At 32.0% G+C, this 16,288-nt stretch overlaps 1 protein-coding gene across 1 annotated transcript in view; it reads left to right on the top strand.

Annotated features, from left to right (window-relative positions):
* The window catches only part of LOC129235286 (uncharacterized), a 115,825-nt gene that overhangs the window by 63,627 nt on the left and 35,910 nt on the right, over positions 1 to 16,288 (top strand). The window contains exons 2-3 of the mRNA XM_054869007.1: positions 14,763 to 14,871; positions 16,119 to 16,195. Coding sequence (XP_054724982.1) covers positions 14,763 to 14,871; positions 16,119 to 16,195 — 186 coding nt within the window. The remainder of the gene's footprint in view (positions 1 to 14,762; positions 14,872 to 16,118; positions 16,196 to 16,288) is intronic.

The raw sequence follows: 16,288 nt of genomic DNA, 5'->3' as shown, positions 1-16,288 counted from the left end.
ACTTGAAAGAAAAAAAAAGTTTTGTCTGCTTTTGTTTTAATTAATAGTAATTTACTCATTCAAAGCGCACAAAAGCCTGTCTTTCGTATCTCGCTTTGCTTCCTTTTCATTTCTTTGTATTGTTGGCATTCCACAGTGCAAATGCCATCATTTTCTCGCTCTTGATAAGAGAGAGCTAAAGGAGAAAGAATAGCTCTGGAAGTTGTCCTCTTTCCTGAAATCAAGGTAAAATACTTTGGTTTCTATTTAGCAGAGGTTTTCTTTGCATGCCCTACTAACAGACGACTGTAAGGCTCGTTTTACATTTTATTTATGGTATTCTATCACAGGCATTCTACGTCACGTCGTACCCGCAGCATTTACAACTTATGTTTTTTTAATTTGAAATTTCTTTCAGGAAGTGGATACTTGTATTGAAGTGTATAAAACAAATGGTTACTCCTTTTCAAATACATTAAAGTACTACCTCGCAACAATGGATTAAGCAATGTACAGGGTGACGACAGATCAGGGAGATCAGAGAAAAGTCAAGGAACTTTATTAATCGGGGAAAAATCAGGGATATATCAGAGAACTTTGAAAAAATAACAAAAAATCATGGAAAATTGATTTTATGAAGAAGAATTTTTTTTTTTTTTACTTTGCAAAATTAAGTATTCTAATTTCCAACGCATTTTTCCGCCAAATTATCTGTTCAAAAAAAAGTAAAATTAAAGAGGTGCGATTGTAGAATGCCGCATATTTGTGCATCTTTTTTTCTCAACGTCAAAGTATTGAATCTTACTTATTGACCACAGGAGAAACTTCCTAAGATTGCTTCTGTGTTTGTAAAATTGTTTATTTTTAAGCCGTAATTAATGCCTTCGCTTCTTTGGCTTTATTCCATTGTCTTGAAGTAATGAGCATACTGTAATCACGATTTTAAGAAGAATTATTATTATTATTATTATTTTTTTTTTTTTTTGAATTAATACTGATAAAAGCTTAAAAGTTATTACTTCTTCGCGTTTTTAATTTAATTGCTAAAATTTAACTTTAAATTTAAAAAAAAAAACTTGTTTTTTTGCCGTTATACTATTTGCTGTCACCGCAGTTCATAAAGTTTTTCTTTTCTTCAGACTTAAATGATTCTTTTATTTTAAAACCAAGTTGTATTCTTCTTTTATATATTTTGAAATTAACCAATTGCTTTTTTTTTCTTTTTTTCTTTTCTTGCATTTCAAAGCTGTTTGTTACAAAAGCAATATAAGATTTTTTTTCGATTCATACTGAAATTATTTCAAATAGAGTTAACTTGTGTACATAAGTAAATATTTTTATTTTTTATTGTTAAAATACTGTATTCATTTATTAAAACCTGTGTTCTTGATTAGAGAAGAGCTCCCTAAGAATGGATGTCAAAAGGTTTCATTTGCTTTAAATAAATATGTCAGTTATATAAGAATAACTACATTACTTCTATTCTTTCACTATTACTTGTTATTCTTGCAACAATTATTATACTGTTTGAAAATTTAATTCAAAATAATATCAATTACTTTTTAGTTAGTTTTTAAGAGTGATTTTAATTGTTTCTTAAAATTTTTATGCTAAGCGGTTACTGGAAGTAAAGTTTTTTTTAAATTTTCTATAATCTTTCCATGTAGAAAAATTTAATATACTGTTTTCTAGAGGTTTTTTTTCCCAAAAAATTGACTTGATATGCTTTTTTTTACCATTTTAATAAAAAGTAGCATCTTTTTAAAATATATCTTTAATTCAACAACTTTACACAACTTGAAACGTTTAAAATACTGCATTTTATACAAACATACAATGGATTTCAAGAAGAGCAAAGAAAAGGAAACCATTATCATTGGTAACATAAATCAGGGAAATTTGATGAACTTAATCAGGGAAAAGTCAGGGAACTCTTTTTCACAGTTCCTGTCGCCACCCTGATGTATTACTGCACTAGGATTGGCAATGTGACTTGTGGGGTTGGGGTAGTTGACCCTTCCTCGCTATGAAATTGGACAATGTCTGTCGTTTCGTTTGTTCTTCCCTCTCCCTCTTAGTAACTTTTGAAGAATGATCTGATTTTAAAATAAAAAAAAGGCGGGGGGGGGGGACTTGTCTGAAACATCTTTAGGACTAGGATATGCGCCCAATTTCCATGCTTCATTTATTGTTTTGAGCATTTTCTCCTCCAATTATAAATTCTACAAACAGTTCAAAAAAAAAAAAAAGAATGTACTTTGAGTTTAAAACAAATGTAATCTGAATCATGACATACAATTTATTAACTTTACTTTTTATACTTTTGTCACTCTTTTTTCCTCCTCAAAAATCCAAAAAAAGAAAAAGTAATAACAATAAAATAAATAAATAAATGATTAAGAGTTCCAGTTCTTGAACAATTTGAATTCCATCGTTGTGGTGTTTTCCTTCGTAGCGAAACGTAATTCATTTCTTTACACTGTAAAATAACAGTGAAATAGTGCTTTAAAAATAGTTAAGACAGCTAGCTTATCAGGAAGATACGCTGAACCACAGGGTGTTCCTTTAACTGTTTTAGAAAAGATGTTTTGAATTTCATTTGTGCGCACAATTTCTACGTCTTTTTCTAGAAATTGGTCAGCTGTTCTTCGTCTTAAAGACATCTTTGGAACTTCCTGTTTATGTTTTTGCTAATTTTGGAATCTGTTTATACGCTCTTGTATTGCTTTTCGCGAACACCGTTTTGAAAATATTGAAGTTGCCTTCCCAATGCCGATGGAACAAATTTATGAATAACTGAGAAAAATTATTTGGAAACTAACAAGCTTTAACGAGCAATAGTTACTTGATTGAAATCATTCTTATGTGGATGTATTATGACTTTCGTTTACGCCTTTTAAATGATCGAATATTTTTTAATAATTCAAAAGAATGGGGTCGTTTCCAAAATTTTTAAAAGTATTTTTTTTTCTGAAAGAGCATGCTTAAAAACATTGGATCTGACCATTTTTTAAATAATTTGTTTAAGTTTAATATGGCGCAATTGTAATTCGCTTCTTGATTATCATAACGTGGAAATGCGGTAGAAAGATGCGCCATAGTGCATCATTTGTGACGTCATAAAGACCACGCCTTGTTTGAAGAATCGGACATTTTAAAAAGTTCATTAAAAAATAACTGTTGGGAAAATAAAACTATTTTCTGGGTTCAAGTTTTTTTTTTTTTTTTGCTTATTCTATCAATTTCAGTGACAACAAGAAGCTCTGTCTAGAACTAAACGAGCCTACTTTCCCATATATCCATACTACTTTCTAGTACCTGATCTGTATTCTCAAAAATAGCTAAAATTGCAAATTGTTTCAAAAATATTTTTTAAATATTTTAAGCTGATTTCTAGGGAAAAAAAAGCAGCACCTTTTAAACAAAGCAGCTAATATACTTTTTTCCATTAAAAAATTTCTTTAACAGCTTTCAAAACGAAAAAATAATAATTAAAATAATAAACTTATTAAAATAAATACATCATATGAAAAAAAAAATCTTTTCTTTTTCCCCTGTTGCCAAAAATAATTTTTAAATGAATTAATGCAATTACCAAAATAAATAAAAACAATAAAATGTCAACTCAAAAAAATAATTTTCATTGTCAAAAAAAAAAAAAAAAAAAAAATCGTCTGCGTATATCTTTATGTAGAAACATGAATGACTTCGAGTTTATTCGCCGAAAACTGAATGCCTAAATTAAAACTTTAGCGTGAAAATAAAAACAAGTCATATCAACAATAATTATTTCACAGTTAAAACAATAGCTGCGGAGTCGGAGTCGGAGTCAATCTCATTTTGGGATAAAGGAGTCGGAGTCGAATATCCAAAAATCGGAGTCAGTCATCTGTCCTCCGTGTATAAATTTTTGCCAAAGCTACGAAGTCAGAGTCGAAGTCGGGGAGTCGGAGTCCGATTAATTATCGGGCACAGGAGTCGAGTCGGAGTCATGTGCCCCTAAATTCTCGGAGTCGGAGTCTGGCGTCAAGAGCTGTTTTAAACAAAATTTGTTTGAAGTAAATCCGCCTTCAAGTACGGAATCTACATTGCCTTTCAGTTTCCCCGTAGGCTCTAATGTTAAAAGGGATTTGAACTGTTCAAAATTGAACGGAAAATTGTTCAAATCAAAAAGATATTTTATATACAAGTTTTTTATCAAAATCTTTTTCCTACAAAGTTTGTTTGAAGCATATTCGCCTCATAGTTCAGAATTGCCTTTAATTTCCCCGTAGGCGCTAATGTTAAGATTTTTTGAACTGTTCAAAATTGAACAAAAAATAGTTCAAATCAAAAAGTGAAATATGGGAATGAGGTGTTCTCGCCGAGATCTTTCGAACAAAAAACAGTTTGTTCGAATCGGACTATTCATTCAAAAGTTATTAGGGGGGGGGGGGGGGACAGACAGACAGACCGACAGACATTTTCCCCCATCTCAATACCCTACTTTCCAATTTTTAATTTTTCAATATTTATTTAATTATTTTTTTATTTATTATTATTATTTTTTTTTTTTTTTTTTGTTTTTCGCGATATTTTTGAGATGCATTAAGCCTTCTTTCATGCTTTTTTCTTCTTTTTCTGACTTTTACTGGGAAAGTAGGCTAAAAAGTACTACTTTTGACTGAAGGAAACAACCCCATTGGGTGCATATTCTCGTGTATGCGTGTTCTTCATACATGCCCTTTTTTGATATGTTTTTTTATTTGACTACTAGCCGCCTTCGGCGACCAGCTGGTTCGCCTTCTTACGCCATTCGCCTTTCTATGCAAGCAGACACCTACGGTGGCTGTTTGGCTAACTTGTCATTTACCTTTTTACTTCAAGTTTGCCGCCTTCGGCGGCTGTTTAAATAAATTTGACAGCAGTATTAATCAATCCATCACTATCTTTTTTTGTGCCATTCACATTTTTAAGCCAAGATTGCCGCTTTCGGCGGCTATCTACTCTTATGATCTATCTCTTAATTTTCCATCTCTATTTATTTTCTCCCGCCCATTTCCTAATAAAAACAAAGATCACTCAAAAAATCGCTTTTTTTTTAATTTAAGTAGCAAAAAACAAAAAAAAGTTATCTCCAAAATTCCCCGTCGTGTGCAAAAAGTAGCGTTCGACAAAGAAAAAAAAAATTTCGCTGTTTTTATGCAAATAAATGCGCACAACTATGAAATGTAATCTAATATAGAGTAACAGCAAAATGTCCAGCTTGGGCGGGGGGGGGGGAGGGGGAATGGAAAAGAAATAAATGCAATCCCTAAATAAAACAAACAAAAAAAGGGGGGAAAGAAAAAAAGCAAGCGCTGCGGGAAAAACACGTGGTCATCACTTCATAAAACGTAGAAGTAAACTATATAGATAAAAAAAAAAGATTAACATTTGTTTGCGATTAAGATTCCATCCTAAATATCGAATCGAAATCCAAATAGTGACGTCAGAGAAAAAGAATGAAGAGCGCTTTTCTTCGACCGATGCGTGGAAAAACATAATGTGTTCAACATTAAAAAAATTGTAAAAAAAAAAAAAAACTATTGCGTATTTTTAAGAACTTTTTTCTTTTGAAGAGGGCGAAATGTTTTTACTATTACCAACTTAAATTTTAGAAATGGGGCTTTGATTCTTCTCGCAGGATGATATTAGAGAAAAGGAAAACCCGGGAAAAAATGCAAATTAAAGGTTTTTTCAAAAATTCGTAAAAAATACAAAGATTGCTCTATCTTCAAATTTTTTTCATTCATCATATTTAAAATTAAATTTCCTACACTATAGTACAAAAAATATTTGTGTGGTGCGATTGGTTCGTGGATTGTGAGGTAAAACGTACTAAGAAGTGCAAAAAAACACATTAAACATTAAATAACTTTTTTCTAATTAAAATATCAAAAATCGAAGCCCGAGGTGCACAACTTCAGCAAAAACTACACCTGTATACCAAATTTCATCTTTCTAGGCCTTACCGTTTTCCCGGGATGCGCGCCACACACACACACACACACACACACACACACAAACATCGTATTTTATTATATGTATAGATTTATCTTTTCTGAAATCAGAGGTACTTTTCTGCGCCTATTAAGTGACGCAAATGTATAGAGGGCCCTTTAAAGTTGAATTTTTTCTTTCTTTTTTACTTTCTTCTATATCTAATATATAGAAGAAAGTATTGGATTCGTGCAAATTTTCGAATTTCGAATTTTGACGGATTCGAACGTTTTGAGGTGTGCTGAGTCCATTTCGACCATTTTTGGAAAATGTCTGTCTGTCTGTGTGTGTGTGTGTATGTATGTATGTATGTGTGTAACGTCTGTGTGTGACCATTTTTTTGTGGCCGCTCTACAGCATGAATCGAACCGCATGAAATCGAACGAAATTTGGTACACATATGTGCCCCTATGTGAACTTGTGCCCATTAGTTTTTGGCGCGAATTCCTCCAAGGGGGGTGGAGCAATGGGACGTTTTTTGAGTTACGCGTGCTTGCTATTCCTCAGGAAGTAACTGGCGGAATCAAACAAAATTTGGTCCATATGTTGCCATTAACAGGAGCAGGTGCTGATTCAATTTTGGTGTCAATAACTCAAAGGGGGGTTGAGCTATAGAACGTTTTTTTGTCGTCAATTGTGACTGCTGTATCTCAAGAAATAACGAACGGAATCAAACAAAAATTTTTTGACAAGTAGCCCTTAGTGGGTATAAGAGCTGATTTTATTTTGGTGTCAACAGCTAAAAAGGGGGGGTAGCGCAATCGCCCGTTCTTTTTTTCCATTGTGAGTGCCCTATCTCAAGAAGTAATGCTACGTTCTGGTTGAAATTTGGAATATATGTGAATCCATACGTAAACAGGCTTTGGTTCAATTTTGACTCCAATCGCTCCAAGAGGTGTTGATTTTTTTTTTTTTTTTTTTTTTTTTTTTTTGCGAATAAAAATAGTTTTATTAATGCAACAATAAGAAAGATAAATCGTAATAGATTGTCGTCTGCGTATTTCTCGTGATTTTAATTGTATGGAAATGATCGGAAATATTATCTCAATGATTTAAAATTTTTAACTGTTGCCATCTTATGTTTGTTAATAAATAAAATATTTGTAATTAATTCAAGTAAGGCTTTTAAAGTAACTTTCAATTTTCGCTCTTTGTTTTGTTTTTACAATAATTCAGACATTGGGATGGTCGTCAAGTTTTTGCATGTGTAATTTTGTTTCTGTTAGGAATATTGCTTCCTCGTTTTGACTTGTAATTGCAGCAAATCTAAACGGAGCTTGTAAAATGAACAAAAACAATTTTCAAATGCGTTCTAGTGAGTGGATTATTTTAAATACTTACAGCCCTTATGTTAGGTGTGCGACATTGCTACTTTAGGTTTCAATGAATTTCTGTTTCTGTTCTTTTTTCCCACTACTTTAAAGCTATTAAACACTGCAGCTGATCAAATTTGTTCCAAGTTTTATAAGCAATCAGAACAGCCCAATGAATTAATTAAAACTCTTGTGTGCTAAGTGGCTCAGTATAGCCTACTAAGGCTCTTGCGCAAAAAAAAAAACAATCAAACCTACCAACCTTGTGCGCTAAGATTGGCAAACCTGGTTATAAGTCATGTGCGATTAAAAAGTATTATAACTAAGATTATGCATGCTTTGATTGTCGCACGAATTGGTTTCGAATTTGACTTTTAGGTTAACATATTTACTTTATTTTTTCTATTTATTTACTTTTGCAATTCCACTGTGTCTAGCCGCTAGCGTAGAATTCGCGCGAAATTTAAGTTTATGTTTTCCAGAATGAAAATAGAAGAACTAAGCCAATTTTTTTCTACCAATACGTGTAGTAAGACAAGGGTGCAAGTGGATTCAAGTAAAATTTTCTGAAGACAGTTTGAAATTTTTGAAAACTTTAACGAAGCTCCCCCCCCCCCCCGTAAAAACTCTTCAAAAATCATTGGATGGAAAAAAAAGTTTAAAGGTTTTTTTTTTAAAATAATTTTTCAGTTTTTAGCCTACTTTCCCAGTAGAAGTCCGAAAAAGAAGAAAAGAGCATGAAAGAAGGCTTAATGCATCTTAAAAAAATCCCAAAAAACAAAAAAAAGGCAAAAATAAATAAAATAATTAAATAAATATCGTAAAATTAAAAATTGGAAAGTAGGGTATATTGAGATGGGAAAAATGTCTGTCTGCCCCCCCCCCTAATAACTTTTGAATGAATAATCCGATTCGAGCAAACTTTTTTTTGTTCGGAAGATCTCGGCGAGGACACCTCATTCCCATATTTCACTTTTTGATTTGAGCTATTTTTTTGTTCAATTTTGAACAGTTCAAAAAAAAACTTAACATTAGCTCCTACGGGGAAATTCAAGGCAATTCCGAACTGTGAGGCGAATTTACTTCAAACAAACTTTGTAGGAAAAAGTTTTGATGAAAAACTTGTATATGAAATATATTTTTGATTTGAACAATTTTCTGTTCAATTTTGAGCAGTTCAAATCCCATAACATTTGCGCCTACGGGGAAACTGGAAGTCAATGTAGACTCCGTACTTGAAGGCGGATTTACTTCAAACAAATTTTGTTGGAAATTACTCTTGACGCCAAACTTCAGACTTTGACTCAGAGAATTTAGGGGCACCTGACTCCGAATCCGACTCCTGTGCCCGACAATTATTCGGACTCCAACTCCCCGACTTCGACTATGACTTCGTAGCTTTGGCAAAAATTTATACACGGAGGACAAATGACTGACTCCGATTCTTGGATATTCGTCTCTGACTCCTTTATCCCAAAATGAGATTGACTCCAACGCTATGGTTTTAACTGTGAAATAATTATTGTTGATGTGATTTGTTTTTATTTTAACGTTAAAGTTTTTATTTAGGTATTCAGTTTTCGGTGAATAAACTCGAAGTCATTTATGTTTCTACATAAAGATATGCGCAGACGATTTTTTTTTTTTTTTTGACAATGAAAAGTATTTCTTTACGTTGGCATTTTATTCCCAACTCCAACGAACTAAGGGGGGCACTGAAGTCACTGTCTAATGGCGGACTTAAAAACTAAAACAAACGCACATGGTAACGAAGAAAATGCTAAAAGTGTTGTGATTTTTGTTCGTACATATGATTTTTTCGCTTTATTCTTTTTAAATTAATTTTCAAAGTCTTGCGGATATTCTGGCCCATGTAGAAAGAAATGAGAATTCAAGAAGCATTACTAAACGTCAAAGATTAATGCAAACTACGTAGTTCGTAGTTCTAAGCAGCTATTTCCACGATGTTGAAATCGATATTTATCAATTCTTGATAAAACTAAATAATAATTGTGGCCTGACAAGAATAACAATTAATGCTAGAAAATTCAATATGACATTACAAATTGTTATCGAAAGAAGATGATACTTTTTTGCCTTGCTTGGCTAGCGCTTATTGTTTTCCATTTGTAGCTGAGTTATTTCTCTCGAATTCCCAAATCCGTTAATTTAAAAATTTTCTGTTTCGATTTTTCTAATTTCTGAGTTACGATTTAATTGTGTCATGTTATGCAAATCATCAACAAAATTCTCACGGATATATGGTGGTAGTTTTCTTTTCAGTTGATTGACCATTATTTCTTTTCACTTATCGAATTCTGTAATCTTACTACCATTTTATTCCATTCATGATAAAAATTAAAAATGGTTTAACTAAAAACGCGAAATCTGGCCAAGGCTACTTTGCTCGCAGTATACTAAAACTGTAACCCTAAACAAATTTGGCGAAACTTTTCAGCTGAGAATAAAAGGAATAAAGTAAATTCTTTCTCGGTTATTCATTTTGTTCTACGATAATATATTCAAGAAAATATTTTGCATACTGTCCATTCCAACTAAATGCTGCTGTAAAATATGGTAAGTTTAATTAATTTAAGATTAAAAAAACCCCCATATTCTTACAAATTCATACAAAACAATAAAAAATTTTACCTTGTATAACGTTATCCAAGTTTGTTAATCCAGAATTTTCGCTTTCACCAATTATTAAGGAAATAATGAAAACTAACATTATTTTGAGATGCTCGAGAATACTACTAAGGGACGAATTAATTTCTGTAGCTGAAAGCAAACTAATACACATCGATTGCATTAATAAATACTCAGAACAAACTGCCTGTGTTTACGTCAACAGACACACGTGGAACGCAACGTGGCAATGTTTTAGTTTCATTTGCAGTTTTGTAAATCACCGTAAGGTAGCGTATTCGAGCGCTGGAGTTCCGAATAAGGGAAAGTAGGCTCGACTAGTTCTAGACAGAACTTCTTGTTGAATGTGTTTTCAACACAAAAACTTTCAGATTTTCCAAAATTTTGGATCACTAACATCCCTGATCTAGGAACAATTAAAAAACGTATGGAATTTCTGAAAAAAGTTCAAACTTTAAGCATTAAAAATGAAAAACCTCTTGGTGTTGGACGTATATGAAAGGGGAGCTGAAAACCTACTTACAGTGAAAAAACCTAGCATTCAGCTCAATGAACTGTTTTTAAACTTTTTGACTGCTTTAAGAGCTAAGCTGAAATATGAATAACTTTTTCCTTTTTCATCAAATTAAATCTAGAATAAATAACAAAATAATTTTTTACTAATGGTCCCGGACGTAGAATAGTTGGTTTTTTTCCACAGAGTGTGAAAACAGGCAACTTCTTACACGAAATAAAGATCTTAAAAAGCTGTTTTGTTCTTTTAATTTGTTTATGGGAATGACATTTTAATGCATGAAAAAGAGGAAAATGTTCAAATAAAGAACCTCTCTGGGTACATTTTTTGTGAAAAATCAAGTGATTTTGTGGAAATTGAAATAATTTTAAAAATTTCAAATTTTATACAAAATGGAATGTATTTGGGGGGGGGGAGCCATTGGAGTTTTTAGGGGGTGTTTTTCAGAGTATTTCTTTCTTTTTCCGGCAAAATATTATTATTGGGGTTCTTTTTTGGGAGTGGGATTGTTGTTGGGAAATGGACAATGGACACCCTTAAACCTTGATGCGTCAATATCTACATACCATTCAACAAAAATTCGTATATTTAAGTCTTCACTCAGAAAATAAGGAAAATACTACAACGAGAGATTTGACGCTTTTTTCTCGTTTTCGCAATATCTACGTAAACTATGAAAAAACGAAGTAAGATTGATTTATGAAATATTAATGAAAGAAAATATAGCATACAAATTTTTAATCAAAAAGAAAAAAAATGAGCATTTTGAGACACTAACAGGGATTATTATGAGTTCATGAAAATTACCTGAAAGTTTTCACGAGAAAACCGTAGGAGGGAGGAGTGTTTTTTCTGAACTAAGACCACTAAATGCTTCTTAAATATTCATACTTTTATACATATGTACTTTAATTGCTTTTATTAAACATGCAAGACATATTTATCTTCAAATAGTTTCTCCAGTCAAAATATTGTGCATATGTTCCTTCAATTTATATTATGAAAATATGAATACTAGTAGGTACTATCATAAAACCTGTGTGAAAACTGAATTCTCAAACTGTCACACACAGTAGAAGTTTTATAAAATTAATGATTAATTTTAAAAATAGGAGTAATTATACTGTGCATATATTTGTTTTGAAAAAGTATCTAAAATAACATAACATTTACTCATAGTTGATTTTTACTTCCTTTTACAAAAAAGGAAGTATTGTATTCACGAAAAAATTTTCACTCAAAAATCGGCCTTTAATTCTATTTTGCTCACCCCCGAATGAATGCTGAGTATTTTTTTTCGACTCGACCACATGTGGATATATGCCTAGGAACGTACAGATACCTGAAATATCAATTTTGGCTATCCCCGAGTTAATTACTACAATGAGTTTTCTCGTGACATCTGTATGTACGTATGTATCTCGCATAACTCAAAAACGGTATGACCTAGAAAGTTTAAATTTGGTGCGTAGACTCCTATTGGGGTCTAGTTGTGCACCTTCCCTTTTGGTTGCATTCGGATGTTCCTAAGGGAGTCTTTTGCCCCTTTTTGGGGGGAAATCATTACTAATTTCGGTGTAAACTCAAGTGATGTTATAATTTGGTGGACACTTGGCAATATATCGCCAGTTTTTTGGTCGCCAAGTTTTGTCGCCAACTTTGACAACAAATTTGGAGATTTTTTTTAAAAATCTGGTTTCGATTTGGCCGATGTTGGTGATATTTAGAGAGTAAACTATTGAATCACAATTAAATTGCCAAAAATGGGGAAATGACATTTAATTCGAGTAAAAGGAAGTCATGTAATGCACACATCAGCTCGTTTGATAGTGAGCTAATGAAAAAAAAACTTTTAAAAGAAAAAATATTGTGAAATGTCGCATAAGTTACGGTGAAATCGCCCAGCACTCATCAGTCATCATGCTGTATTACTCGTGGTGAAGATATGTTAGGGTGAAACTTTTCGAGATAAAAGGAACTAATTATAACATAAGTTGCGTTGAGGAGAGTAGCGAATTATTCTAATATTTTTAGTCATCACTTTTTGTGTAAAGTTGGCGATCGCAAATCTTCATCTTTATTTTTAATATTGTCTTTGATACTTTAAAGTATATAGTATAATGGTACACATGTACACAAGCAGGGTTCGAAAATATCCAATATTTTGATACATATCCGATATTTTCAATTAGCGCAAAAGTCTTCAAAATAGTAAATGCATCCTCAACTCACTCTTTATTTTCTTATATTATAATTACAATATGTAGACTTAAAATCAAGGTTTCTTTCATTATTTATATCTAATATTTCACTTTTCATTTCTATCAATTTTAATGGAGTTAATTTAGCATTAGCTGTTTTACTCTCTTCTTTTTTTTTTTCTTCTGTTAACTACTTTTACAGCTATATGATTCAGAAATAAATAATATACATTAGTCGGTGCACAGTCATAAGACATTTTCTTTTTTTCTAAGCAATGTTTAGTATGTAACTAGGCACTTTCAATAGGAATTAAAATTGTTACATTACTAATAATTTTATGAATATAAAATACAAGTAAAGAAGGAATATTTTATTACTTTCTTACATTAATAATGTAACATTACATCATAAGAATGTACATAACTTTTTGGTTATTTTGAATAATTAATGAACAATATTACTATGGTTAATAACTTTTTATATTGAAAATACCGTAGTTGAAAAAAAAATTCGAAAATATCATGATATTTTCAAAATAAATATCGATATATATTGTGATATATATCATGATACATATCAACTGATATATATCGGCGAACAATGTACACAAGTGTATCATTTATGCTGAATGAAATGGGAAAGTACCCTAAAGCTGTTCAACTTTAGACCACTTTATATGTACTTTTCTTCATATTTTCATTATTCTTTGCCAAAAAAGGTTAAGAATTTAAACATACACTGCCATACATCTCAGCTGTAGAGCGACATTTCAAAAACAATTCTAAATTACTCACAAAGGGACGGGGAATTTTTTGTATAGTGGTATAAAATTTGCACATGTGGGTGACAACTTTAGACTACCTCATATTTTCCTTGATATGCACCGCTAAACAGCTCCGATCTGAAGTTACAATGCATAGATCGTTCTGTTCCAATCCCGTATACTGCAAAAAAATTGAAAAAAAAAATTTACTTACTTTTTCCAATTTATAAAATTTTTTTATACTTTTTGTGTCAATTTCAGGTTAACTCTGAAATAAAATCAATTGTGACAAATACAATATTTTATTCAGATATATAAATATGAACGTTAGATAGTATGAAAAGCTATTAGTAAGCACCTACTCCTGGATTTTTTTTTTACAAGAGCATTTTTGTTTATCATTTTTTATAGGGGCTTGGTACACATTTTGTCCCAATTGGGTAGGTTTCTTCGTTGTCGCAATGTTTTTTTTTTGTGCCAAATGACATTAGGGGTATGAGGCTAACACCAAAATTTTCCTTTTTTGCCTTCCTTGTTGAAATTTGGTTGCTCCTGATTCCTTGGATCACCTTTTCCATCTGTTCAGGCAAGTATTTGAGGTAAAGACGGCCACCTATCTTCTTTCTTTTCCCTGGATTCATGTCTAAAACCAAAGAAAACCCGAAAACTAAAAAAACTGCTTAAGACAATCCGAAATATTCACAAAATATTGACAAACGATAGTAAAAATGGATGGTCTAATGTTAAACTCGAATTCTCCGTATTTTGTTTACTTTGAAACGACAAGTAAGCAAAGCAACATCAGGATTTGCCGAGAAGCCTAAATCATCTTAGATACCTAAGTAATAAAGTAATAAACTTACTTTCGGAGAATTTAATTGGCATATATAGGTTTGGAAGAAGACTTTGAGAGCTGAAGTAAAAATTTCAAAAAAACCTCCCAACACAAATGAATGTTGACATGGGAATGATAACACTGGAGCTTGGACATCATGAACTTTGCTGGACAACACTTGGGAACCTACTCAATTTTTTTTCAAAGACTTTGCTCCAACGACCCTTACATGGCACATACTACCAGATTCCTTCACTAGTCTAAAGTTGTATGGTTTTACGGTACTGTTGTTTAATGCCAACTAATGCTTCATTTTTTTTTTATTACTATCAGCAAAGTGATGTTATGTGTAAAAATATATTGTTGATCAAAACACTAGTGAACATTATAAAAAGCTCATTTAAGTACATAAATTGAAGAAACATTGTTATTATTATAATTATTATTATTATTATTTAAAATATTAATGAGCTCTTTCTTTAACAGGAACTGAAAAAACTAACTGACAAACTCAAAGAAGATCCTGCTTATCCCAGTTCTGTAGCTTTAAAAGATGTGAATCGTCCAAAAAACAGATACAAGGACATTGTTCCATGTGAGCATTCTTTCTTTTGCTTTTATCTGCTTTAGAAGCATTACAAAACAAATTATTTTTTTGAAAATGTGAGAAGCATAATAAGACTCCCTCTCAACAGACCTCCTTATTAACCAGCGGTCCTCTTTTTGTTATTTTTCTCCTTATCAAAAACAAGATTCTTCAGAAAATTTCAAATATTTTGAAGGTTTCAGAATTTAAAAATAAAATTAATTTAACAAGCAATAATTATGTCTTCAGACATTGTCTGCAATATTTATTACACTTTAAAAAAGTACACCTACTATTGTATAGATTTTATGCAAAATAAGATTTCTTGCTTTTATTTATTCTAAAATGTATATTTTAAAATTTTATACTATTTTTATTACAACTGCAAGCATTTTAATTGTATAACAATATATGAACATAAATGCATCCTAATCAGGGTTGCCAGATTTAAGAACAGTAAATACGGGACAGGCTTCTAGGTGTGAAAAGGGGGGGGGTATATTTTTGAGACATCGCTTTAAATTCAATCTCAACAAAGCATTAAACCTCACAAAATGTCGCCTATCAGAGTATAAAAAATCGTTTTCATTACGAATGACGATGCATGCGCAGAGATATATTTCCAATATTAGTCAATGAGCAAAGAAGAAGCAATCCTTCAGCTCCTCAGCGGTGCCCATCCCCTAAGGGCAAGGGAGAATCCTCCCTCAATATCGTAAAGCCCACCTCCAAAAAAAACAAGAGCCCCACCCCCAAAAATTAAAAAAAAAACTCAAAACAACCCCCCTAAAAGTTTTAATGGTGCTGTCTGCGCCCTGACTCCCTCCCCCCCCCCCCCTAGGTGGGCACCCCTGCGGCTCTTAATGGTCTGCTGCAAAATCAAAAACATACAATCAAAACAAAAACAATTTTTGCGTTTGCTGCCATATGATTTTCTTATTGCTCAGTTATTTCGCATTTTTTGTTTTACTTTATTTTTTCCCTTAAAATAATGTCTCGTTCTGTAAAATATTGTTATCAGCTAGAATACGGGACTTTAGCCGGCCCATATAGAAGTTCTTTGGGACGTCTGGCAACCGTATCCTAATACATATATTTATCAGGACTTTTCTTAGTGGGGGGGGGGGGATCTGTACTTCTTCACTTTTGCTGGCTCATCATCAGACTCAATGAATCTATTTTAAGATGGAATCTTTTGTGTGTAATTCCTGAATTAATTGTCTAACTTCATACACATGCATTCTCTTCTTTTCCAGATGATTCCTCTAGGGTCATCCTTCCCAAATATGATGGTATACCAGGCTCTGACTACATTAATGCCAGTTATGTTAAGGTATAACTGTATTTTATTTTTTATTAAAATTGTAACTATTTCTTTTTTCTTTTTCTTTTTTTTTTTTTTGTAGCCCATGAATGATTTTATATA

This window comes from Uloborus diversus, chromosome 2 (genome assembly GCF_026930045.1).
Source record: "Uloborus diversus isolate 005 chromosome 2, Udiv.v.3.1, whole genome shotgun sequence".
NCBI lineage: Eukaryota > Metazoa > Arthropoda > Arachnida > Araneae > Uloboridae > Uloborus > Uloborus diversus.
This window is presented reverse-complemented; position numbering and strand designations above follow the sequence as displayed.